At 41.6% G+C, this 26,981-nt stretch overlaps 1 protein-coding gene across 1 annotated transcript in view; it reads right to left on the reverse strand.

Annotated features, from left to right (window-relative positions):
• Positions 1-4,673: 4,673 nt before the first annotated feature.
• ELP1 (elongator acetyltransferase complex subunit 1) overlaps positions 4,674-26,981 on the reverse strand; it is a 57,741-nt gene continuing 35,433 nt past the window's right edge. Inside the window, exons 28-37 of the mRNA XM_065947051.1 lie at positions 26,107-26,308; positions 23,517-23,578; positions 18,779-18,841; positions 18,331-18,391; positions 16,478-16,591; positions 15,734-15,845; positions 11,944-12,071; positions 10,992-11,146; positions 8,838-8,913; positions 4,674-6,381 (exon numbers count right to left, since the gene is read on the reverse strand). Of these exons, the coding sequence (XP_065803123.1) occupies positions 6,314-6,381; positions 8,838-8,913; positions 10,992-11,146; positions 11,944-12,071; positions 15,734-15,845; positions 16,478-16,591; positions 18,331-18,391; positions 18,779-18,841; positions 23,517-23,578; positions 26,107-26,308 (1,041 nt within the window). The 3' untranslated portion in view covers positions 4,674-6,313. The remainder of the gene's footprint in view (positions 6,382-8,837; positions 8,914-10,991; positions 11,147-11,943; positions 12,072-15,733; positions 15,846-16,477; positions 16,592-18,330; positions 18,392-18,778; positions 18,842-23,516; positions 23,579-26,106; positions 26,309-26,981) is intronic.

Genomic DNA, 26,981 nt, shown 5'->3' on the forward strand with positions numbered 1-26,981 from the left:
CCATCTCACACACAGGGAGCAGAGTCAGCCCGTTCGCGTCTGTAGTATTAAACAATCCTCATGTTTCCTTCCACAGTGTTTCTCTTTCCTTATGCACTGAGAACTTCATACATGAAGCATCTGCCTTAGAATATGCATTTGCCCAAACGAATATGCATCGTTCTCCAAACGATGGTGGGGGCTGGATGAAGGAGAGGGGCAGTGGGGGTGAGACGGGAGGGAAGGAAGGGGGAACGATCATGGACCAGAAAGACATGCATTATGTTGATTGCTGAAGTATTTGGGGGAGAAACTATCTCTACAATTACTCCGTCCCTTATTTTGTACATTCCCCACATAAGGTACTATAGTATTGTTAAACTCTGGGAGTGTGATAGATTTAATAGAGTAAATGCTATCATGGCATGTGAGAATATCCCTTTCAATAAATAGCAACGGGAGTATGCAGTAATGGTTCAATCTCCCACAAAGGAGCAGAGCACATTTCACACTTGATCTGCAACTCTGAAGGCTCGGAAGAGCTGATGAAGATGTCTGACACCTGCTTTGATCGTACTTTCTTTTAGTGCCAATAGTCATTTATAACGTCTCAATATCAGTTCTTACCAAGCCATCATGGTGGCTAGCTGCTGAAACCCATGCGTTATGAGCAAGGTATGTGTTATCTTAAAGGAAAAACTCTTCGGGGAATAAGTGCTACATAGATTTCCCCTTTTAAAAACTGGGGGAAGATTTAATCTTGGTTTATCAGCACTAAGGTCATGAGGATGCAACCCACAGCCATTCTCCAGACACTTCAAACAGCAGCTGCTCATCTCCAACATGACTGGATTCTCCATCAAACCACAGGGTATACAAGGAGTTTGACATGGGCTCAGGATAAGCTGCCAGTTCAGTGGATGCTGTGGGTTTGTGGGAGGCTGTTCCATTCTAGTCACTCTAACCCAACTAAGGAACCAAAGGAACATAAAAACCCTCATGGCCTGGAAGTCCTTCAAGGGCCCAGCATGGTCTGGGGTATTCCTGCAGGCAGTTTATAATTGAACCTTTGATATTTTAGAACCGTCCCCAGTATATTCTCTGCCCTGTCTCCAACACTGGCAGGCAGCATAAAATAGAAAGAACATGGGCTTCGGACTCTGTGGACTGAACCTGCTTTGCTACCAACTGGCTCTGTGACCTAAGTCTTGTTGTTTAGTCACTAAGCTGTGTCCAACTCCTTTTCGACCCCACAGACTGCAGCTCACCCGACTCCTCTGTCCATGGCATTTTCCAGGGAAGAATACTGGAAGTGAGTGGCTACGTGCTTCTCCAGATCTTCCTGACCCAGGGCTCAAACCCATGACTCCTCCACTGGCAGGCAGATTCTTTACCACTGAGCCACCAGGAAGCCCGTGACCTGAGTCTACTGACCTATAAAATTGAATTCAAATGCCTACCTCACACAGCTGATTGTAAATATGAGATATGAAACAACAAAAAGTTTAGCTTTGAAAAAACTATCAGAGATTAAACATTTGAAAACTAGTGTGTGGCCTCCGGGAGGTGATCATAAGAGTTGTTAGACAGTATTATCTTGTAGATTTCTGCCACTTAAATACAGGTGCCCAAATGCCTTACTAGGATCCTGAGCCACACATACACCCAAAGGCAAACACATTCAAGCATGCATAGGAGAGCTACTGCATCTCTACCAGGCTCACAGAGAAGCCCTACAGAGCCACACTTAGAACCTCGAGGTTTGCCAACAGACAGCCTTGAAAGACGCAAATTCCTCACCCTGGAGTCTTGGTGAGCAAGCACAGATGGCTGGCACAAGCAAGCTAGAATAGAGGAGCAGAAACAGCCACAGAGGGCTTAGTCTGCAAGGGGAAGCCTCACCCTGGAGGACCAGGAGGATGGGAGCTGGGAAGCTAGAGTAGAGGAGCAGAAACAGCCACAGAGGGCTTAGTCAGCCAGGGGAGGCCTCACCCTGGAGGACCAGGAGGATGGGAGCTGGGAAGCTAGAGCAGAGGAGCAGAAACAGCCACAGAGGGCTTAGTCAGCCAGGGGAAGCCTCACCCTGGAGGATCAGGAGGATGGGAGCTGGGAAGCTAGAGCAGAGGAGCAGAAACAGCCACGGAGGGCTTAGTCTGCAAGGGAGGCCTCACCCTGGAGGACCAGGAGGATGGGAGCTGGGAAGCTAGAGTAGAGGAGCAGAAACAGCCACGGAAGCGCTTAGTCAGCGAGGGGAGGCCTCACCCTGGAGGACCAGGGCATCAGATAGGAGCTGGGTACACTGACTTGAGAGAGGTCTGCCTTATTTACCTGTTTCTGCCCAAACCACTACTGTCAACACTCAAAGAACATTCATTGATGGGAAGGTTGAAGTCCGGTTAATTCTTAACCTTTGGACCTCTTTGACAGGGTCGTTAAAGCCTATGGACTCCTCAGAACAATATTCTTTAAACACATCAAATAAAATACATAGGATAATAGAAATACACTATCTTCAGATTCCTTAAGGGTCTATGAACCCCCCAGTCAAGAACCCCCAAAAGGTGAAGAGGGTCTTGATGAAGTGGAGGCATGGGAGATGATTCTGGAGAATGGGAACTCCTAGGCCATCCTAGGACTAAATGCCATACTGCATTTTAAAATGAAAAATACCAATATAAGGCTGAATAACTGTATAATCTCTTTTCAAAGCACTTTTATGAATTCTCTCACTTGCTCCATATAAATAGTCCTTGCAGAAAAAAAGCATCTTCCTCACACATAAAAAAAGATGTAAAGTTTTTAGTAAGTATTTGGAAGCCATCTTAGCCCACTGGTTCCCAACTGGAACAGTTTTGACCCCCGAGAGACATTTGGTAATGTCTAGAGATATTTGTGGTTATCATAACAGGAGGAGGGGGTATGTCATACTGGCATCTGATGGGTAGAGGCCAGGGCTATTGCTCAACATTCTGTAATATACAGGGTAGCCCCCTACAACAGAGCATGATATAATCCAAAATATCAACAGTGCTCTTGAGAGTCCCTTGGACAGACAGCAAGGAGATCCAACCAGTCAATCCTAAAGGAAATCAACCCTGAATATTCATTGGAAGGACTGATGCTGAAGCTGAAGCTCCAATACTTTGGCCACCTGATGTGAAGAGCCAACTCATTGGTAAAGACCCTGATGCTGGGGAAGATTGAGGGCAGGATGAGAAGGGGACTGCAGAGGGTAAGAGGGCTAGATGGCATCGACTCAATGGACATGAGTTTGAGCAAACTCTGGGAGATGGTGAAGGACAGGGAAGCCTGGCATGCTGCAGTCCATGGGGTTGGTGACTGAACAACAAATCAACAATGCTAAGACTGAGAAACCCTGGTTAGCCCAATGGACACACAGGTTGGAGAAAAGATTCAGTGAGATTAAATGACTTTGTCCAAGGACACTAAGATGAGTGGACCATGACTTTGTTCTTTCCAAATACCAGGAGGACACCTGTTGGTCTTGAATTTCCCGGGACTTCAAAGCCAGGAAGAGTACTGGAGGAACAGCCTGCCGCAGAGATGAAGCACAGGTAAGGGCTGCGGCAGCAGAGGGCACAGGAATCGGGAGCAGGCCTTCAGGGCCGCCGAACATCATCACCTTAACCGTGGCTCGTGTACAGATCTGATATTTATGGTGACCTAGCTTCTAAGGTGGTCATCCTCCCCCAGTTACTATGTGACAGACAAGGAGGGACAACCAAAGGCTCCCAAGGACTTGTCCAAGTGGTACCTCTAGTGAAGCACAGATTACAGGCAGCCACAGGAGGAGGAAGAAAGCTAATTTTGCTTTCCAAACTTGTGTGTGTGTGTGAAAGTTGCTCAGTCATGTCCAACTCTTTGAGACCCCCACGGACTATACAGTCCATGGAATTCTCCAGGCCAGAATACTCGAGTGGGTAGCCTTTCCTTTCTCCAGGGGATCTTCCCAACCCAGGGATCGAACCCAGGTCTCCTGCATTGCAGGCGGATTCTTTACCAGCTGAGCCACAAGGGAAGCCCAAGAATACTGGTGTGTAGCCTATCCCTTCTCCAGCGGATATTCCCAACCCAGGAATCGAACCAGGGTCTTCTGCATTGCAGCTGGATTCTTTACCAACTGGGCTATCAGGGAAGCCCTTCCAAACTTACAGTCACCTACAATTACTAAGCACTGTCAGTTTTATTTACTTTTAAAAACATCCTCTTCAATTAGAGCTAAAGAGAGTCCCTCAGATGTGTGCACATGTGTGTATAAACACACATATTTACGTGTACATTTATGTATTTATATACACACATAAGTATGTGTGTATATATGTAGGTATATATGGAAAATAAATTTATTTTAAAATATGCCACACTGCTAAGAAATTGTACCAAGCTCTACTGATAAAAACATAATAACCTTTTGCCTCAGCTCTTTGAGTCTAAATTAAAATGCATTTTGATTATAGGAGACAATCCTCTGCACAAATCCTCTTAACGTACAGAGCATCTGACCAAAGCTGATTCAGTGGCACCAACAAAATAATGGAGGCTTTTAGCTTCCTGCAGCATGAATTTGCTTTGGGAAAAGCCCAAACTGGGGGGAAGAATCATATCCTCTCCTCTAGAACTTGACAGAATCTTTCCCCCAAATTAAGCATTCATCTCTACCAGGAGGTTCTCCTTTGCCCAAACACAACCATTTCCCTGCATGAATTCCCCCTTGACTTGCCCTTCAGTTTGGAAGGTCTGCTCCCACCTGCTGCTTCTCCAAATGAATAAAATCCCATCTTGCTCAGATGTGAGTAAGTGATAGTAATTTGTATTCACACAAATTATTTTTTGCGGCTTGAATACATTATTTGAAGGAAAGTGAATTTCCATGCAAAGTCCCCCCATTATCAAGACACGTTCACGTCCATTGGCAACCCATCAGCCTGGACGCCGTTACTATTCTCCACAGCAAGAGCACTATATTAAAGTGTAATGCACGTTACCATATTCCGTAATCCACACCACACAGTAGTCACAAAGCACTTTCAGCCTTTCGATGCTGTGCACTGAATTACAGATCTTCTTTTTCTACTATTTTGTGAACATTTTCAGACACAAAAAAACTGAATTATACAGTGAACACCCCTAGATTCTGTAGTTTACACCTAGCTATATTAGGGAAAGGCTTATTTGGTTACACAGTTCTGGGCACATCCACACTCTGAGGATCAAAAGCAGCACTTACTGTTAGCTTACATAGAGAAATAAAAGTCTGGTTCTGATATTAAAAGCATGAAAGAGAATGTTAGCCTTACCCAAGAACTCAGCAACAAAACTGTTGTCAAAATGAATTAAGCTTTTTCTGGACTCACTGAAGAGGGAAAACATTTCTATTTCTTCCAAAGAAAATAACTAGAAGACAGAGGTCAGTTAAGCACCATAAAGAAAAATGAAATGGCCTAGACACTGACAAAAACACTCTGTTAAAAGAAGCAACATTTGGAGGAAAAGGAGTAACTTACTACTACTGCGCATGCCGTCTGATGCACACTGCTCACCATCTGAAATGTGCACGATACTGTTCCAGAAATTCTAGACTGTTCCAGTTCTGACACTGCTAATTCTAGCAGAACACTCACAGGCAGTAAAAACAGTCCCTATGGGCATTGTAGTGACAGGAGGCTCCAACTGGTTGTAACTGGAAGCACATGACCTGGTAAGATACTACTGTCAGCATAGGAAAGCTCAACATTAAAGAATAGATTTCGATGTTCATTCTGCTTTAGCTCAAAGTGAAGAAATCATCTAAATGACTGAATTTGACCAAATGTTGAGACCACTAACAGCCATGTTATTTATACATAATGCTTTCCTCAAGGAACATAAAACAATTTAAAAACACTATTTTACTTTTCTTCACACTTGAGATAGAAGCCACGAAACATTATTCCCAATTAACTGAGGCACAAATCAGTTCTGTGATTTGTCTGTGGTCCCAGTATGATTCGGACCCAGAGCTGGGAATCAAACCCAATGTCCTGATTACCATAAATACCAGAAATATGCTCTCAACCAGCACTAAGTAAAAGAACAGTAACTTTTACAAAATGATGCTCTAATGGTTGAAGCTTAAAGTCTTGCTAATGATTATAATTACATGCAAATAAAATAAAACGGAATTTGTGTCTGCTGAGGTCCGCTGTACAGAGCAGCTCTCCCCAATGCTAAGGTAGATGGTCTTCTCTTCCCAGTTCCCAAAGCCAGGCCTCGGGGAGTGAGGAGTAGAAGGAAGACAGCTTTCTCTGCCAGCGCCTCCTAGCTGAGGTCACAGTCAATCTAGAAGGCTCAGTTTCCACTGGGTTCTTCTGTTGATTTTTGGTGGTATCAAAAGCTCCGCATCTAAAGGAAAGGAAAGAGAAGCTGTAACAGACACACTCTCTCCTGCTGGTAGGAGCTGAGGCAATCACTCAGCTAAAACCAGATGACTGGGCTTTGCATCTATAAGATGGGCTTCAGAAGCAGAGTTAATGTTCGTGTTACCCTAACAACTTCCTGGTCAGAGCAAACGCAGCCTAGAGGCCCTGCTCCGAGAAGAGGAATTCCACTTCAACTTCAGGCAGGTGAGAGGGCTGAAGAAAAACAATGCCCACTAACTAATTCAAAGTGAAAGAATATTTTGTATTTCAAATGGGAGAGGGTGGTGGTTGTAGTGGTGACAGGGCTGTATACATGTATTCAATTTCATCAAACTATACACTTAAAAGATCAGTACATTTCACTGTATAAAAAATTTACCTCATTTTTAAGAGTAAAAGAAAAAACTGGTGGCATGTATTCAGTAAGTAAAGCTAACGGACAGAAAAGACTTTATGATAATTTTTACAAAGACAGTGGTCAATAAAAAATGTCCTTGCTTAAAAAATAAATAACTAGAAGAGGCAGGTGATAGTTGGAGAAAATTTGTCAGATAAAACTTCCAGGCCCTCTTTCAGCTACATTTATGGAGTTATTTAAGTAGGAATAATAAATAGTAAGTAGAGACATGAGAAAATATGCAAAGATGTTCTTTCTTAGTATAAACAGGAAAAAAACTATTCTGACAGACTGTGTGACAGCAAGACATGACATCTTTCTCATTTCCATGTCTGAATTTCATAGCACAAAGAAAGTCATTTCATGAAAGTACTTTGAGGACTTTTATCAATTTTTCCAAGGACTTCTCTTTATCCTTTGATAGTCTAAGCAATTTTGCTATCAACTGTAACAAGTCCAACTGGTCTATGATTTAAGCACTACTCTGGTAAAACATGAATCCATTTTATGAAATGCATTCCATTTTTGCAAGACCTGGAATCAACTTGTGTGGTACTACGTTGTATGGTAAACATGAAACAATCAGAAAATGCCCCTTCAGGTCACTGCTCCCCTATACTGTTAGCTGGGGAGGGGCAGGGGAGGAATATTTGACTGGCACTAATTCTGTGAGTAGCTCATCTGCCCCTTTTTGGGTTATGAGAACTTCTCCTTTCCTACACAGTCTACACCAGTGTTCCTACACAGGGACACAAATAATACACATAATGAGCTGATAATACATAATACAAACTTGGAGGCTGCTGATAATGAGCAGCCTCAAAACTTTAAACGTCTATAAGTCTCAGCTGGGAAATGAAAGTGCTCTTTGATAAAGTCAACTAGACCACCCTAGGGAAAGGTGTGTGACTGGACTTGACCTGAAGGCCAGCATCAAGCCAGCAGTGAAAAGAAGCACGGGGAAAGAAACCACAACTGGATTAGACACCACAAACTAAACAATTACCAAACGGCCTCTAGTCTGAGATGAATTGTGAGCATCTCAGAAATAAGTGTGTGTTTTGGGACTGACACCAAAAGCAGTCTGCCAGCTTCCAGGAAGAAGGGAACCTAGGGATACAGCAGTTAACTGTCTGGATATATGAGCTTAGCTGGTATGGAAGGTGGTTAGTATATTCCTGGGAGCAAAATGTACCATTAAAGTTAAACTTGACGTGGCTCTCACAAAGCCTACTTCAAATGTCATCAAAATGCTAACACAATATAGCATTTAAATGAAAAACTTTGAGAATGCTGTCACATGCCAGAAACACAAACAGCAGCTACAGTAACTGCCAACTTTTCAAAGCTGAAGAGAAGTTACTGTGCTGGAATGATCCACATCAAATACTTTTGCACCAAACTGATCTGTCAAAAGTTTTTTTTAACCAACTTTGAAAAGAAAGCCTTTAGGGTTTTTAACTTTGAGGAATATGTAACCTAACTGATGAGAGAATCACTTCCCCTCACCCCAAAAAATAAACAGAAACATTTTAGGTATAATTCAATAGGAAATGCAGATGAAATGATAATCATCTTTGGATCTGTTTTCAAATTATACTATCAATCCTAAGGATAACTAAAAAGGTTCAGCTCTTGAGCAAGAAATGTGAAAATGTTCCCAAGACACAATGCAAAACTGTCAAGAGCCAAAAATGATGATTCAGAAGAATTCTAAAATGTACGTGCAAATTAGACTGTTTAGATTCAAACTTCAACTGTGATGTGCCTGTATGGATGCATAAATGCCACTGCATTGACAAGTGTGCATGTCAGAACAAGTTTTTAAAAAATTATACATTTAATGTCACACTGGACCTCTCATCCCCCAACCCAAGTTCCAAACACTAAAGGCATTAAACTAATTTCGCTAAAGATAGTCTTAAAACAGATGAAAAATTGCAGTGACTCCCCAATTTCTCCTTATACTACTAACCTCAACACTTACAAAAAGATATTTCTTCTGTTTAGTACTATGATAATTTAGAGAGAAAAATACTAACCAAGAACAGGAATTGAAGTCGTCTTTTGTTGGTAAGAGGCCATGATACTATTTGCAGTAGAATTGGGACCTAGAACCTAAGTAGAAAGTAGACTGAATCAGTAAAGATTATTATATACTTCTGATGACTGCAAATACCAGATCTACCAGCAATAAGTAGCCTTGCATTTTCATTATGGCATCAAACATATATGTGATTTTAATTTGACAGTTTCTCCCATCTCCATTCAGACCTTGATATCTCCTGTCTACCAGAAGGTAATGATGGGGGGAAAACAGAAAAGGAAAAGCTCAGTGATAAACGCCTGGTCCTTTCCAAATGAGTGAGCCAAACCGTGGGGGGAGGGGGTACAATAATAGATTACAGAATACACAGAGCATCAGACTGTACTCAAAGATTTGTGAGAAATTTTACATTAAAATAACATGTGCACAAAATGGAGGAGAATGCAAACTCCACACGTGTTCAAGGTGAACAAGCGACTTCATAGGAATCCCACGCCTGCAGGAGGCTCAGTGGGCACATGCCAGGCCCTCTGCCCCGCCTGCACTCAGCTCTGTGCCCGTCCCCTCCTGGCGCACGCCCAGCAGAGATGCCACATGCTCAAAGCACTGCCCCGTGACCCATGGTCTCATACACACATGACATTACCGTGCTTTACCAACCAGAGCAAAAACACAATTTCCCTGTCATTTCCCCTAAAAGACTCCTAAGCTGGTATCTTAGGCGTTAATATGATCTGAATAGATGAGAATAAGGGAGAGCCTGGGGAGGCATTATAAACTGTTAGCTTCGAAATCACAAGTTTTGAAGGTGATCACATTTCTTCTAGGAAATACCTATTATAGTAAGTTCAAGTGTTTATGGGAGGCTAATTCTTAGTTGCCTTTATAGTTTTTTCTTTTGAATGCTTTGATATCTACCTTGTCATCAAACCTTCAGAACATTCAGTGAAGTATACCAGAGAACATTATTCTCATTTATAACTGAGGAAATCAAGACCCAGTAAGCTTATATATTTCATAAGCCTATGAGCTGACTTCTGGCCTCTGTCTCAGCTCCAAACGCACCCTGCTATGCACTGCTTGTGAAGCTGGGGCTGCGGTCTGAGAAAACATCCCTCCCCTGACGGCTGTTATTCTCCAACAAGAGCAGCCAACAGAGGGACAGGCCGAGGCTGGACGGAGGAAGGAGACGGGATCTGCTCCTTCGTTTGCATGCTTTCACTCAACCGTGGCTCTTTAGCCCGCAGCATCTGCTCATTCCAGTTTCCATTTATTTCTATACACTGAACCAGCCTCATCTGCCCCCTCAGAAACACCAGCACTAGATGGCTGCCCCTGCTTCACAGAGCTTCAAGAATCAGGTCTGCAAGACCCAGCTCCAAGCGTCTAAATTCTAAGACTCTCAAGTTCTCCCTTTTGTTCTTTTGGTCCTAGGGGTCTAAGCTGCTGCCCACACTTACTATCTCAGGGTTCCTTCTCTGTGTTCCCCTTCTGCCTTTTTGGTCCTCTACAACTTGGTTAACCAGTTCCATTTATTAAAATCTGATAAAATATTAGCTGTGGTTTCCGTTGTCCTTAATGGACCCTGACGGACAGACCAGCCTTTCAGAATCAAAATCAAAACACTGAGCAACAGACCTGAGGTGTAAGAGACTGTGCAGATATAAACAATAAACAGATGACAGAAGATCAGAATTCTTGATGGGACACAAACAACTTTAACATAATTAGTAATCATGCCATAACAACACAGGAGTGACAAGTCAAATTTACTGCAATTATCTGTGCTTCCTTTAAAGAAATCAGATCCCATCTGTAAGTGTGAACAGAGAGGTGAGGGGCCAATTCTGGTCGACCCTTAACAATTTCACTGAAGGTCAAGGACACTGACTCCCATCTTCTCCGTGACAGTGGTTTCATGTGGAAAAGAACTAAAAGCAAACTTAACCTAGGCCAGGGTGTACTATGAACTACATGGTCAGTCACAAAATCTTCTTACCAACAGCTTGCTAAGATAATTTTACTCTGGTATAGTATGTTTCAAGAAAAGGAAAATTTTTTGCTTTGACTGTTAAGACACTATGAGAGTAATAATCTGTGAAAGTGATTTTAATAAGAAAAGCACATTCTGTTTTTGAGGAAAACTTACAAGTGTAGCTGAACTCTGCTGGGGGGTGAGAGTCCAAATTTCCGGAAGCGACCTTTCCATTAACTGCAGAGTATCTTCAAAGGCCTTCTGTAATTCCCTTCCTTGCTCATCAAACTCAAAGAGAAAGAGCATCTTTAAAATATGGCATATTTCATCTAGAGAGAAGAAATTTGAGAGACTGGTTAAGTTGTAATACCTGCTCCATTGCTAGAATCCTAACAGAGATTCTTTCCCAAGCACAAAATATCTAATATCACATAGTATCTTCCATATTTTCTTCTTTCTCCTCCAAAGCTAAAATAATTCAACATATCTACTACAAAAAGAAAACAAACCCATTGCAGCCCAGCAGGGAATCAGTGTCTCCTCAACCCTTATCCTGATTTCAGTGATGCATACATGTATGCTAGCTCACTTTAGTCATGTCCAACTCTCTGAGACCCCATGGACTGTAGCCCACCAGGCTCCTCTCTCCATGGGGATTCTCCAGGCAAAAATAACGGAGTGGGTTGCTATGCCCTCCTCCATGGGATCTTCCCAACTTAGCGACCGAACCTGCATATGTCTTCTGCATTGGCAGGCAGGTTCTTTACTATTAGCACCATCTGGGAAGCCCCCAGGGAAGTTCTCAAAAGGCCAAACAGAAAGACAGACGTCTTTCTCCAGACCAATAAGACTTATTCCCAAGTCCACGATGTAGCAAGTGAGGGGGATGGACTGGATTTTAACCTTTATTTTCATCCCAGAGCAAACCTGCTTAACAGTTTAGGCCCTATGTGGCCTTGGGTAAACTTTTTGACTTCAATGATCGTCCTTCACATCTTGGGTAGGTGAATGCCAATGAGAAAGGCCTCTGGGCTACCAGCTGAGTTTTGTTTTAGGAATGTGCCCTGAAGTGATGTATTTACTATGGTTTTTATGTGGGCAAGAATCATCAGTATTGAGAATATACCTTTCAATTTTTCAGTCCCCTGCACCACTTCGCTCAATGCCTCCAAAAGGGCCACATCCTCCAGTGGACTCCCCTCCTTGAGGCTGTGCTTCTTCCGTTCTGCTTTGCGCCGATTCTTAGATGATCGCCTGTTAGAAATTAGAGATGTTTTAATAGGGGCTCTTCTTAAGCCCTTCCCACTAAAATCTGGAACAAGACAAGGATGCCCACTCCCAGCACTTCTCTTCAATGCAATACTAGAAGTCCTAGCCACAGCAATCAGAAGAGAAAAAGAAATTAAAGGTCATTAGGAACTGTCATTAGATAGGGATGACATGATACTATATTTGGAAAACCCTATGGACTTCACATAAAAACTTCTAGATCTGATCAATGAATTCAGCAAAGTAGCAAGATATAAGAATGACATCAGAAATTGGTTGCATTTCTTTATAATAGCAATGAAATATCAGAAAGGGAATGTAAAAAAACAATACTTTTCAAAATCACAGTCCCCAAAACAAAATACTTATGAATAAACCTGATTAAGATGAAAGACTCATACATGAGAACTATAAAACATTAAGAAAGGAAACTGAAGATGATTCAAAGATATGGAAAGAAATCCCATGTTCTTGGCCTTCAAGAATTAACACTGTTAAAATGGCCATAGTACTCAAAGCAATCTACTGATGCAATGCAATCCCTATCAAATGACCCATGACAGTTTTCACAGAACTAGAACAAATAATCCCCTAATTCTATGGAACCATAGGTGACCCAGAACTGCTAAAGCAATTCTGAAGAAAAAGAACAAAGCAGGAGTCATAGCCTTCCCAGACTTCAGACATACTGCAGAGCTACAGGAATCAAAACAGTGTGGCGCTGGCACAGAACAGACATGCGGTCCAGTGGGGCAGAAGCGAGAGCCTAGAGATGCACCCACACGCCTGCCATCAGTCAGCCTCCTGTGAGAGAGTCAGGAGTACAAAACGGGAAAGAGTCTATTCAGCAACTGGTGCTGGAAAAGCTGGACAGCTACATGGAAAAGGATGCAGTTAAAACATACCCTCTCACTGTACACAGAAATAACCTCAAAATGGCTTAAAGACCTAAACATAATTAAGACATGACACCATAAACCCCCCAGAAGAGAGCACAGGCAAAACATTCTATGACATAAATTGTACCAAGGCTTTCTTAGGTCAGTCTCCCAAGGCAATAGAAATAAAAACAAAAGTAAACAAACTTACAAGCTTTTGCACAGCAAAGGAAACAATAAAAAACAAAAATGAAAATGATCTACGAAATGGGAGAAAAAAATCTGCAGATGATGCAGTAGACAAGGGCTTAATTTCCAAAATACACCAACAGCTCATATAACTCAACAACAAAAAACAAACAACCCGATCAAAAAATGGGCTAAAGATCTTTACATTTCTCCAAAAAAAAACACATACAGATAGATGGCCACCAGGCATGTGAAAAGATGCTCAACATCACTAATTACTACAGAAATGCAAATCAAAACTACAATGAGGTACCACTTGACACCGGTCAAAATGGTCATCATTAATAAGTCTACAAATAACAAATGCTGAAGAGGGTGTGCAGAAAAGGGAACTCACCTATACTGTTGGTGGGAATATATTGTATAGCCACTATGGAAAACAGAATGGAGGTTTCTCAGAAAACTAAAACAGGATTACAGTATGATGCAGCAATCCCACTGCTGGGCATATACCTGGAGAAAACTCTAATCCAAGAGGACACATGCAGCCCTTTGTTCCCAGTAGCACTAGTTGCAACAGCCCCAGGACGTGGAAAGAACCTAAATACCCACTGACAGACGACCTGATAAAGAAGACGCGGTACATACACACAACGGACCACCACTCAGACAAAAAGAATGAAACAGCGCCATGTGCGGGATCGTGGATGCAACTGAGACTATCAAATTAAGTGAAGTAAGTCAGAAAGAGAGAGAAATACGACATCATCTATACATGGAATCTGAAACACAGCACAGATGAACCTATCCATGAAACAGACTCAGAGACAGAGAACAGACTTGTGGGTGCCAAGGGGAGGAGAGGGCGAGGGAGATGGATGGACTGTGAGTTTGGGGTGGGCAGATGCAAAGTATTACGTTTAGAATGGATAAACAAGATCCTACTGGATAGCACAGGGAACTATATTCAGTATCCTGTGATAAACCATAATGAAGGAAAACATAAACAAAGAAAGTATACATGTGTGTAACTGAATCTCTCTGCTGTACCGCTGAGATTGTCCCAACACTGTAAATCAATTATGCTTCAATAAAGAAAGAGGGCTCTCCTTGTGCTCAGCAGACTAAAATGAATGTAGCAATAACTACGGTCACCAACTTTTTGGGAAACCAGGGTATGTACAGATGGTGCTGGTATTTTGGGGAAAATGGTGACGGTGTTAAAATGATACATAAAATTCAACTGGTAGAGAAAAGGCAGAAAATAATAAGGAAAGCCCTAAAAGTGATGCCTGGCCTTGAAGTTTTGATTAAGATACAGAATAAAATGAGATTACATCTGATAATCAGAGCTGGAACAATGAGAAGAACCACCAGCTTCAATTTTGTAGTAAAAACCAAATACATTTAAAGGCAACAAAATTAAAGTAAGAAGACAGACATATCAGATTGGAATTTGAATATCATAAAATATATATATGAACCCCACACTCTTTCCTGCCTCAGAGGCCTTTAATTATGCCATTTGTTTCATCTGTGACCCTCACCCCAACTCCCAAAAGCCCAGCCTAGGTGACTTTCCTGCAGTTTCTGATTATCCCACACAGTCTCACAGATGTGAGACTAAATTCCTAAAACGCCATTTGGTTTAAATACATCATCATGCATTGTTTTCTGTTTCCCAAGTAAGTCTACAAATTCTTATTAATTCACATCTCCTTAAAAGGTTTCTGTAATATCCACTACAACTAGCTCAGTAAATACTTCTGACCAACTGAACTTTGAAGAAGTGTGAATTCACCTTTATAATCTTTCTAGTTTTTCAGTGCCTACACATTACATATAGTCACTTAATATTTGTTAATCTATGGATGTAAGAGTTGGACTATAAAGAAAGGTGAGCACAGAAGAATTGATGCTTTTGAACTGTGGTGTTGGAGAAGACTCTTGAGAGTCCCTTGGACTGCAAGGAGATCCAGCCAGTCCATCCTAAAGGAGATCAGTCCTGGGTGTTCATTGGAAGGACTGATGTTGAAACTGAAACTCCAATACTTTGGCCACCTGATGTGAAGAGCTGACTCGTTTGAAAAGACCCTGATGCTGGGAAAGATTGAAGGCAGGAGGAGAAGGGGACGACAGAGGATGAGATGGTTGGATGGCATCACCAACTCAAGGGACATGGGTTTGGGTAAACTACAGCAGGTGATGGACAGAGAGGCCTGGCGTGCTGTAGTTCATGGGGTTGCAAAGAGTCGGACACGACTGAGCGACTGAACTGAACATTTATTAAATGAATAAAATCAGATGCTAAACATTTGTTAAATGAATAAAATCAGATGCTAAATATAAACTAAGTACCCAGTGTAAATGCCACATTAGAAATGGGCAAACACATACGCCGCGAAGCCACAGCAGAAAACATCTGAAGTCCAGTGTAATCTCTTAGATACGCCGGGAAGGGGGCTGAGGAACGTCCGCCCCCTCCTGCTGCACTGTCCTGGTGGAAAACTGACCTGGTCACTTGTACTTTCTCCACATACGCAGGGAACGGTCAGTGTGCTGAATAAACATGATACGTACGCTGATATCCTAGAGTTACTATGAGAGTATTTGCCGCTCATGTTACTGCCACTCATGACACTGCTGGTTTCAGAGAAGAGATCTGACTCTTGACCGTGGGGTGCTTCATCATCTAGAAAAGAAGAACCAGACACAGAATTGAAAACTCCCTGCAGATAAGGTTCAGCTCCAGCGGGGTAAGTGAACCATAGTTATCCAGGTCACCTCTAACGAGGTATGAAAACCAGTACAAAGCTGATCTAAAATACGGCACAAATGTGTACAACTGAGTCACGAGACCGGCACAGCACTGTACGTCAACTATTCTTCAATTAAAAAAAGGAGGTGCTCTCCTTGTGCTCAACAGACCAAAATCAACGCAGCAGTAACTACTGGTCACCAACAGACAGTAAATACAATTTCACTACTGTAAGCTTGTACTTAACCAAACTTCTTTATTCTTTTCTTAAAGCAAAGGAACTTTTGGAGATGAGGAGATTTATTCTGTAAATACTGCAGTCGGTTCCTCGGGCTGGGTGAGTGGGGAATGTTTGGTAGACCTCTTCCCATTCATGCTTGATTCTGCCCTCAAATTCTCCCCAGTACACATGAGAAAGACACACACATGCCCTTCACAGAGGCCTCAGACTTCCACTTGGCACAGTAACCACATTACAGGAGGCACAGTAAGCGGCTGATAAGACAAAGTGTGATGTTGCCCCCACCGCCAGCCCCAAGCTTCACTGTCTTCAGGCAGGCACTCACCCAGGTTCCCCTGCTGGGCCTGCTCCTTCAGCTCTCGAACCACCAACAGACGTTTTTTATGCCGACTGAATGTGGCTGTCTGGGAGTCCAGAAATGCCATATAATTTTTCTGGGCTGAGGGTGCAGATGGAAAATAATTTAAGCATGTTTAAGCTAAGAGAAAAAACTAGAGGGAGGGGTTAACAAGGGAGTTGGAGCTTAATGGAAAGAAAACAAGTTATCAAGTTTTTCAAGTCAGATTTTTTTTCTTTAAATTTAATGGAGAATTAACCAACATTGCTTTCGGAGAATGAACTAGAGATTGAGATGCAAGACCTTAAAGTTCATCAGCATCATCCTAGAAAACGCTCTACCACTAAACTTGTAAAATCACCTGAGTAAGTCCTCTAACCCAAGAGAGGACTGGCAAATAAAAGGTGTGTACAGGAAGCTATTAACAAAAATAGGAGGAAAGTCATGAAAGGCTTCCTAAACCTGTAAGTATTAGGTCTTTGCTGATGAATTGTCAGCATTTTTCTAGGTTCTCATTAGTGGAGAAAAATTCAATTGAGGGTGAGCCAGAGCATTTTTTACAGGGCCCAGGAGGATGCTCCCAGGATGCAGGTAGGAGTACATAAAGAGAATGATACACAGAGAGCTCTCCCAGTTTTAAGCTGGACAGGGTAGCAGAGAGCAGAAGGGGTAAGAATGTGAATGCGTGTTAATGTCAGAAAGGCTAGACATTACTTACAGGTTAGACTGTGCAGGGCTTAAAATCAACCTCTACTCCCCAAGAGTTCTGCACGTCAAACGGACATCCCACTCTTATACTCTGCATTTAAGAAGTTACAATGTACACCAGAGTATTCTAGAACTGATTAACACTCATATGTTATCAATTAACCTTCTGCAAAGGTCCTTTTCATTTCTATTATTTTTTTGGATTTGCCGTGCAGCATACAGGATCTTAGTTCCCTGACAAGGGACTGAACCTGTGTCCCCAGAATTGGAAGCTATCATAACCACAAGGCCACAGGAAAAACGCTTCATTATAAAAATAATTTTTATATTGAAAGTTCAAACCCTACATAAAAGTTGCAATAGTTCAATGAATACACACACACACACACACACACACACACACACACGCTTCACTTAGATTTATCAATTATTAACATTATTCTAGATTTTTTGCTTCCTCCGTTTCTCTCTCCACTCTCTATCCCACACACACAATTATTTTTGTGGAACCCTTTGAAAAGAAGTTACAGATACGATCCTTCCCTCCTAAATACTTTAGCATCTCTCTCATACAATTATTAAATGCAGAAAATTAACCATTGGATATGATATTATTCAATAGTTCGTATGCAAGTTTACCAACTATTCCCCAATGCAAAAAGTTTTAATTGTATCTTACGCACAGGTTTTTAACATTCAAATATTTCATGTGTGACTATTTAACAGCATTGTCGCCATTTAGACCCTAAGTCTGTCCAACTCCTGTGGCTCCACGGACTGTAGCCTCCCAGGCTCCTCCATCCACGGGATTTCCCAGGCAAGAATACTAGAGTGGGCTGTCATTTTTCTTCTCTAGGGGGATGTTCCCGACCTAGGGATCAAACCCATGTCTTCTGTATTGGCAGGCAAATTCTTTACCACTGGAAGCCCATTTAACATAGCACATTTAAAAATCAAGGTCAGAATTCAATTATCTCACCCAGGGGAGAACTCTGAATGACTCAATAGAATGTATTCTTTCATCACTGACATGATTAAAGGATGTAACAGCAAAGACAGTGCTCTCCCATCTCCCTCTCCTCCCCATCTTGATACTTCCAAATCAGGAATTCTTTCTAAAATACAACCCTCACCTTCTAAAATGGAAGGCTTTACGTTGGTTTCTATAATATCTGGTCTGTTATATTTGTGTACCTAAAAGGAAAAATAAGATAATTTTAGGCAGGAAAACTTCAAGTCACTGGAAAGTTAAAGATGCTAGGGAGTGGATCACTTTCAGAGGTGACCAGGATATTTTCCAGAGGAGCAGGCCTACAAGGCAGCCAAACAAAACCCAAATTGTTTCAGTAAAAAACAGTAACATTTCACATTTAGAAGACTAATTCCACACACCACACATCAAGAATAAATTATTTAAATGGCTTAAAAAGCACTGCTTATCCTTAGACCAGAACCTGAACTACTTCTTCCAAACTTCAGGAGCCTCAGAAGACCAGGGACTTTGGCTGACACTGTCTCCCCTGTGCAGGCTCTCGTTCTACTTAGCACTTCAGGCAGGGAAGAGTTCTGACGTCCTCTTACCAGTCTCAGAGCTTCTTCCCAGGCAGCTCCTTCTAACAACACAAGCACGGCTTCTTCATGGTCCTGACAAGGGAACATTCAGGAAGAGAAAGCGTGTCAGATGCCGCCATATCAAACCGCAAAACTGCCCAAAGAGCTGCCTCTATGGCTCACAATCCCAGTCCTCAGCACAGGGTCTGGCCTAGAGCGGATGCTTGATAAATGCTGATGCAAAAGACAAATGAAGGGTGTCCATTCTGGAAATGACCACAAAACACAAGGTCATCTCTCTCCATCCCTGAGCATCGAAACCACGAGAGAGACTGTTAGAAATGCCCATTTCCCCAGTTGCATCTCCAAGTCTGATTCAGATTTAGGTGGGCTCCTGAACTAACAAGATCACACTTTGAAAAAAGAGTAGACTAGAACAGTAACCTTCCAAACCTTTTTTTCTCTTTTAATGATTATTTTTTTCTCTTTGTATTTCAAACAACTCCAAACCTATAAAAAACTGAAATAAGTTTAATAAACATCTGTATATTCTACAGTCTTTAACCATTTGTGATGCTTACATCCTTACCACTAAAAACTTTTGACCATGTACCCTAATATATAATTACCCTATGTTCTTAAAAAGCACATAAAACAAAACAAATTTTTAAAAGATGAAATTAAAGAGACAACTGGCTGGGTTTCTTCAAGTAATCTCTATAATAAAAAAGGTGTGTATAAACTAGATAAAAAGGGATTTAAAGAACATAAGATAATGAATGCAATACATGGACCTAGAAAGGAATCTAATTTGGATCAATCTACTGTAAACAACGAAGGAACTTAAATTTTAATTATTGGGTAAGTTAAAATGTGTCAACATGGAGAGAGGAAGATTATAGCCAAACAAAACAAATCTACAAACAGCATAATTTCATTTTGGTTAAAAAATACGTGTGTGTGTGTGTGTGTGTGTGTGTGTGTGTGTGTGTGTGTGTGTGTGTGTGTGTGTGTGTGTGTGTGTGTGTGTGTGTGTGTGTGTGTGTGTGTGTGTGTGTGTGTGTGTGTGTGTGTGTGTGTGTGTGTGTGTGTGTGTGTGTGAAAACTCTGGAAAGAAACAGGAGATGTTAATAATAGCAACCTATGAGTGGTAGGAATGAGGTGTTTTTGTAACAATAGCAACCTATGAATGGTAGGAATGAGGTGTTTTTGTTTTCTTGTATTTGCTTTTAGTATTTTAAACAATCTATAATACACACATACTACTTTAAATAAGTTACTTTTAACTAAGAAGGTTAAATAAACATTTTTTCCCCAGACCACAAAGGATCATTTCAAGACTATACCACATGTCCCAAAGAAACACAGTATATGTATTTTGCTTGACTGGCAATGTGTGTGGGTGTGTGTTTTATTGACATAAAATTCATATATTAATAACATACAATGAATAATTTAAAAGTGTACAATTTGATGCTGTTTACTATATCACAATGCTGTGTAATCACAAGCTCTTCCTACTTTCAAAATCTTTTTTTATCATCACATAAAAACACTCATATCCATTAACCAATCCCTCATTTCCCACTCCTCTCACCCCCTGGAAACTTCTAATCTGCTTTTTGTCTTTCTGGATTTGCTTAGTCTGAATATATTATATAAAAGGAACCATACAATCAATAGGTGACTTTTTGTGCCTGACTTCTTTCACTAAGGATATGTTTTAAAGATTTATCAGTTCTTTGTTCCTTTTTTCTCCCCTTATGTTTTTGACTGTCGCAAAATTCAATATAAAATGTACCCATTTAGCCATTTAGTGTACAGTTCACGGGCGTCAAGCAAATTCACACTGTTGTGAAACCACCACCCCTATCCATTTCCATAACTTTTTTTTATCTTGCAAAACTGAAATTCTATGTCCATGAAACAATAAATCCCCTCTCTCCCTACCCGCCGCCTTCAGCAAACATTGTTCTCCTTTGTCTCTCTGAATTTGACTACTCTAGGTACCTCACATAAGCAGAATTATACAATATTTGCCCTTTCATATCTGATTTATTTCACTCAGCATAATTCTTCAAGTTTCATCTAAGCTGTAGCATGCACCAGTTTTTCATTATTTTTTGACTGAATAATATTCCTTCATATGTGATGTGTACATATACCATATTGCTCACAGCAGCAGTATCCACAATAGCCAAGATATGGAAACAACCTAAATGTCTATCCACAGATGAATGGATAAAGAAGACGTGGTCCGTATATACGATTCAGCCATAAAAAGAATGAAATGCCGTGTGCAGCAACATGGATGCAACTAGAGACTACCATACCAAAGTCAGAAAGAGAAAGACAAATACCATGTGGCATCACTTATATGGATCTAAAATATGACACAAATGAACCTATCTATGAAACAGAAACGCACTCACACTTACGGAACAGAGGTGCAGCTGCCAAGGGAGGCTAAGAGAGGGATGGAGTGGGAGGCTGGGGTTAGCAGAGGTAAGCTGCTATACATGGAATGGATAAACAACAAGGTCCTACTGTACAGTGCAGAGAACTGTTGATGTATTCAGTAGCCAATGATAAACCATAATGGAAAAGAACATAAAAAAGGAATGGATATATATATGTATAACCAAATCCCTTTCCTATATATTAACACAACATTGTAAATCAACTATACTTCAATAAAAAAGAAGATAAAAAAAGAAAAAAAAGGCAATGCAATTCACCCTATCACTGGTCTAAAAATAAAACAAAAAACATATCTTAGTTTAAGAGTCATTTGGCAAAATTTAATACCGACTCATGATAAAAACTCTCAGAACCAGAAACAGAAGAGAATTTTCTCAACCCAAGAGGGTGAGGATTGGCAATTTTTCTCCATAATAGGCTAGATAGTTAATATTTTAGGCTTTCTGGGACAGACTGTTACAAGTCCTCAAACTCTTGTGGTTTTAAGTGCAACAGCAGCCACACACAATGTGTAAACAATTGGTGGGGCTATGTTCCAATAAAACTTTATTTACAAAACAGGTGGTCAGCTAGCGTTGGCCCCCAGGCTGCAGCTTGCCAAATCCAGTAAGAGCCTTACCGGTTTCTCACACCTATTAAACAAACAACCCCTTTGCCAAAAACCAGCAAACATCACACACAGGGTGAAAGACTGAATTTCTCTAGCTAATACCACTCACGGTAGACCACAGTTAAAAACCAGAGTTAAAAGACCAGTTAAAAACTCTATAGGGGTCCATACTCAGGGAGATGCTACATCTTCATGAGTTTTTACCTCCAGGAGCCTTAAGAGAACTTCTCATAGTGAATACAAGGAAATAACCTCATATTTCTAGCAGAGGGAAGGAAAAAGGAGACGTGAAAATATATCCAAAGCATGCTGATTTTAACAAGACCTGCTCTCAAGAGAAAGTATTTTGCCAGAGCCTAATCAAAGAGGGTTTCACCAGGACCTCCAATGTGGGGGCAGGGAAATACCCAACTCTGGCCCACTCTAACTTTCCTGTCCTACCTGAGGGTGAAAAAAACCTGACAAGCCCTGGTGAAGTTCATGACTGAAGCACATACTCAAAGACTGAGGCCTAATCACAGGACTAGAACACTTCTCCTCCTACCCAAACCCGTCTCATCATCATGTCACTAAAGGCCTTCTGATCAAATTTCCTTTTACCCAGGTATCACATTAGCCTTTTGACAAAAAATTACAAGGCATTTTTTAAAAGAGATAAAAATGCAGTTTGAAGAGTCAGAGCAAACATCAGAACCTGACACTGATATGGCAGGTATTTTGAGATTATGAGGCTGGGAATTAAAAAATGAGTATGATAACTATGATAACACCTCAAATAGAAAAAGAGACAACAGGCAAGGACAGATGGGTAATGAGACCAGAGGCAGAGAAATCCTAAGAAAGAATAAAAAAGAAATGTTAGAAATCACAAGTGAGCATCCTTTCCATTTCATTAACCATCTTAAGTGGGATATATCTCAATGGTTTCAGCTGGATCACCATATTCTCTTTCTAGGATCTAGTGATATCAAATTTTAGTTATCTTCTTTCACTCATCCTTATTATATGAAAGACAATGAAGTATTATAAAAGTATAATTTTGTTATGCAAGTGTGACTGCTAGTAACAACACTTTCTCATCAAAGGTCAAAACTCTAGAAGGCAAGAATCCCTGGTAACATTTGTGTGCCTGTGTCCTTTGAGTCTGTGGCCCATGACAATGCATGGATTTACTATTTTCATAATAAATCTACAATTCTGTCAAAAGCCGGTATGGATACTTCATAATCTGCTGAAAAATTGGAACCCAAAAAGCTGCCTGAGGTAAAAGAGGCATTTCCAAGAGAGACAATGGGAGTGAAAGCCAAAAAAGGGTCTCAAGTTCAATCACTTTGGTTTAGACTGGTCTTTTCTCACTGTTTCTACTTTGGTATGTCAATATAAAAAATGTAACTGCCTTATGATTTAATTTGTACTTTCCACCAAGGTCAAGCCACTAGTGCATATTAGAATTCTTTATTCTACCTCACAGAAATTACAATTATTTAGAAAAATAATGAATTTAGATTTCCAAGTCAAGTAGGCAAGATGGAAGACCTTCAAGGGAAATACTATCTCTGGATTTCCTAAATACCCATAGTTCCTTTCATTTTCACCATTGCTAAGGTACAAATGAGAAATAATTACTTGGCATGTGTGTGTTGGGGGGTGTGAGCAGAAGGGAAGAACTGAGTTTACCTGCGCGTACTGTTCCAAAACTGTGGCTGCATCCCTGTGTTTGCTCTGCTCAACGAGCTTTCCTGCAAAGACAATAGTAAGCATTTGACTCTCACGGTTGGCTATGATCAGCATTACCAAAACACAAGTGGAATGGTTTTCAGTGGTGCTATTTAAATCAAAATGGTCTCCTACATACTGGAGCTTGAGCTCTACAGAGTACACACTCAAAATGAGCTGCTTTAAAATAGCGTTTTCAAAAGTGTCCCCCAAGATTTGTTCCAAGAACGATGAAAGGCAGGACCAAGAAACCATTTTCAGGTCAAGAATGTTTGTGAAGCACTGGGTAAGACAAAGTTAACATGCTTTTGCTGATATGCTTCACTATTATGTCTTTGATGCATGTGCTCAGTCATGTCCGATTCTTTGCAACCACATGGACTGTAGACTGCCAGGCTCCTCTGTCCATGGGATTTTCCAGGCAAAAATAGTAGAATGCGTTGCCATTTCCTCCTCCAGGGGATCTTCCTGACTCAGGGTTCTAACCTGCACCTCCTGCATTGGCAAGCAGATTCTATACCACTGAGCCAGCTATAGCATTATGTCTATTTTGCATCAAGCAAAATATTAACACTTTGTGAATTTCTATGAAAGAGAGAGGAAGGAATCCCAGAGTCCTACCCTAAAGTGGCAGTTAAAATCTAAATTTAGCATGGGATGTGAAAATCACATATAGTCAAAATCACTCATGAAAAAATGCTTACAAAGGCATTCATATGGAAACTGACCTAGCACTCCGACGAATCCATTTTTTCCTCTAATAGGAAGATGCTGCTGTTTCTTTGGCTGAGCACTAGATGGGGGTAGTTGGCATTTGTCAGGGGTGTGACAGTATCTTTACTGATTTGAGAATCACTCTTGGTCCAGTTGAGTGGGAGAGGGCCTCGATGAGAGGCACATAGAAACCAAAGTTAAGTAAGGGGCTGGCAGACTCATGTCTTCCATTTCAGTCCAATTCCAGGGCACATTATTTACAGAACCAGGGAGAGCCACCTCCACTGAACAGTTCTCTTTTCCCTCTTTTGGTGCCTTGTGTAAACTGCCCAAGTTAAATGTGCAAACGGAGTGACTCCACCTTATAAAATTTCCCAAGAATCTTTCACCACTCTCTTCTCCACCTTTTTCTGCTAAACATCTGGGAAAACTAGGTATACTGCACTATAAGGCATGAAAAACAGGAAGCTAAGAGTCGCAAAAAATGTAAGCTAACAGACCCCAAGAACAGAGCTGGAAAGTATAAGCTACAAACAACAAGTTTCTAGAGCAGAAATACCAATGGAGCCAGAATGAAGAGTTAACAGGACTCAGATAAGAACTTCTCAATACCTGTAAAAAGACTTCAGCTTAGAAATTAGAAAGGGCTTATAGAAGAGTCTACAGAACCAATATGCTGAACTACCAGGGAAGCCCATCTAATAACCAGAAAATGTCGGAAAAAGTAATAATCTCACACGTTTTTTTAATCTCAAGGGGGGGAAAAACAAAGTGAAATAACTAAATAGAATATGTTCGTATGTTTAACAGACTATAATTTCAAATTTTTTTCAGAACTGTTTTGGGGGAAATCATAACAATATTTACAAGACTCTTGACAAATAGGGGGAAAATATACCAGCCACTCACTTCAAGCATGATTGAGGGCCAGAGCCCCAGAGCCCCACCTGTCTCTTCGCCTGGGCACCCTGGGGATGCCACTCCACTCTATGAAATCAGACTCTGGAAGAGCCCCGCCTCTGGTTCAGGTTTCACACCCTCAAACAGCTAAACTGGCTCTGCTTTCAGACTGCTTATACATTTGGCCTCATTTCTGAAAACCGCCATTATGTTCTCCAGCAATCTACTGTCTGTATTTGAATGGCTCCATCCCAAAATTCATCTTTACATTCTTACAGGGCACCTGGCTCCCCAGCTACACTGTACCAAGTGTACCTAAAAGCTGTGAGTTTCAGTGAATGAGGTGGAGAAGGAGGGTTAGCTAGGTCATTGCAACTTAGAGTTAAGTGTTCCTGGGACTTCCCTGGTGCTGTTGTGGCTAAGACTCTGCACTCCCAATGCAGGGGGCCCAGGTTTGGTCCCTGTTCAGGGAACTACAGATTCCACATGCCACAACGAAAGACCCCACATGCCACAACTAAGACCTGATGCATCCAAATAACTAAAAATATTAATAAATAAACAGTGTTAAAAAAAAAAAAAGCGTACTCTCACGACTCCAGTTTTTCCCCTCCCCGAGGACTGGAACAGACATGGAGAAAATCCAGCTTCAACTACTGCCGAAGGGACAGCAGACTTACACCGTGGGAGGAGCTGCCAGGGCTGGGAGAGATGTAAACTGCTTTCCCTACTGGGCCATCGTATCTGGGGACTCTTGCAGCAGTTTGACTTTTACTCCACCTAGTAAGCCATTCCGAATTAATTTTTATCGGTGCCTGTGAGACGGCATCAAAGTGTGCTGCCTTACAGGGTATTTGCAAAAATTCCAAACAAAACCAAAGAAGCACAAACCCGTGGGGGAGTTCTCACTTGGGAGAACCTTAATGACCGTGCTTACCTGCCAGAGTCCTGCCCAGGCCAGCCAGCTGCTCTGCGGTCAGGTGAAGCTGGGCCGCCGCACAGAGCGCTTGCTGCCAGCTGCCACAGGCCAGAAAGGCGCCGAGCGCCTTCTCGTGAGCGCCGCAGCGGGCAAACACAAGGCCTGCCGGCTCGTGCAGGCGCTCCTGCAGCAGGTGCTCCCCGTAAGCAATGCTGATGTCCTGGGACAGGAGGAGACACGGGGTCAGGAAGGAAGGGTGGTAACTTGCTTTTTGAATCTCCAAGGAAGGCTGTCGTGGTCATTATACGTGAAATTCCCTGGAATTACTTAGAAAAACCCTGTGGATGACTAGTGAATTCAATCTTCTTTTCATTCAAAACCTTACTGAGGATATGTTGTTTATTCATCCAACAATTGCTGCTGCTGCTGCTAAGTCGCTTCAGTCGTGTCCGACTCTGTGCGACCCCACAGACGGCAGCCCACCAGGCTCACCCGTCCCTGGGATTCTCCAGGCAAGAACACTGGAGTGGGTTACCGTCTCCAATGCATGAAAGTGAAAGTGAAGTCGCTCAGTCGTGTCCGACTCCTAGCAACCCCATGGACTGCAGCCCACCAGGCTCCTGTGTCCATGGGATTTTCCAGGCAAGAGGACTGGAGTGGGGTGCCATTGCCTTCTCCGCATCTAACAATTACTGAGTACTATTTAGGGAAGTGGGAGTAAGAAAGCAATGCAAAAGTAAAACAAGGGAAAAAACCCAGCCAACCAACCAAACACAAAAAACACTAACAAGAACCACGACCAAGCTCCTGTCCTGGTGGTGAAAGAAAACATACTTTATAAACACGGCAGGGTCAACAATATAATGGCAGACACTGGTAAAGACACAGTGATG

The sequence above is a fragment of the Muntiacus reevesi genome, chromosome 10 (assembly GCF_963930625.1).
Source record: "Muntiacus reevesi chromosome 10, mMunRee1.1, whole genome shotgun sequence".
In the NCBI taxonomy this organism is placed as follows: domain Eukaryota; kingdom Metazoa; phylum Chordata; class Mammalia; order Artiodactyla; family Cervidae; genus Muntiacus; species Muntiacus reevesi.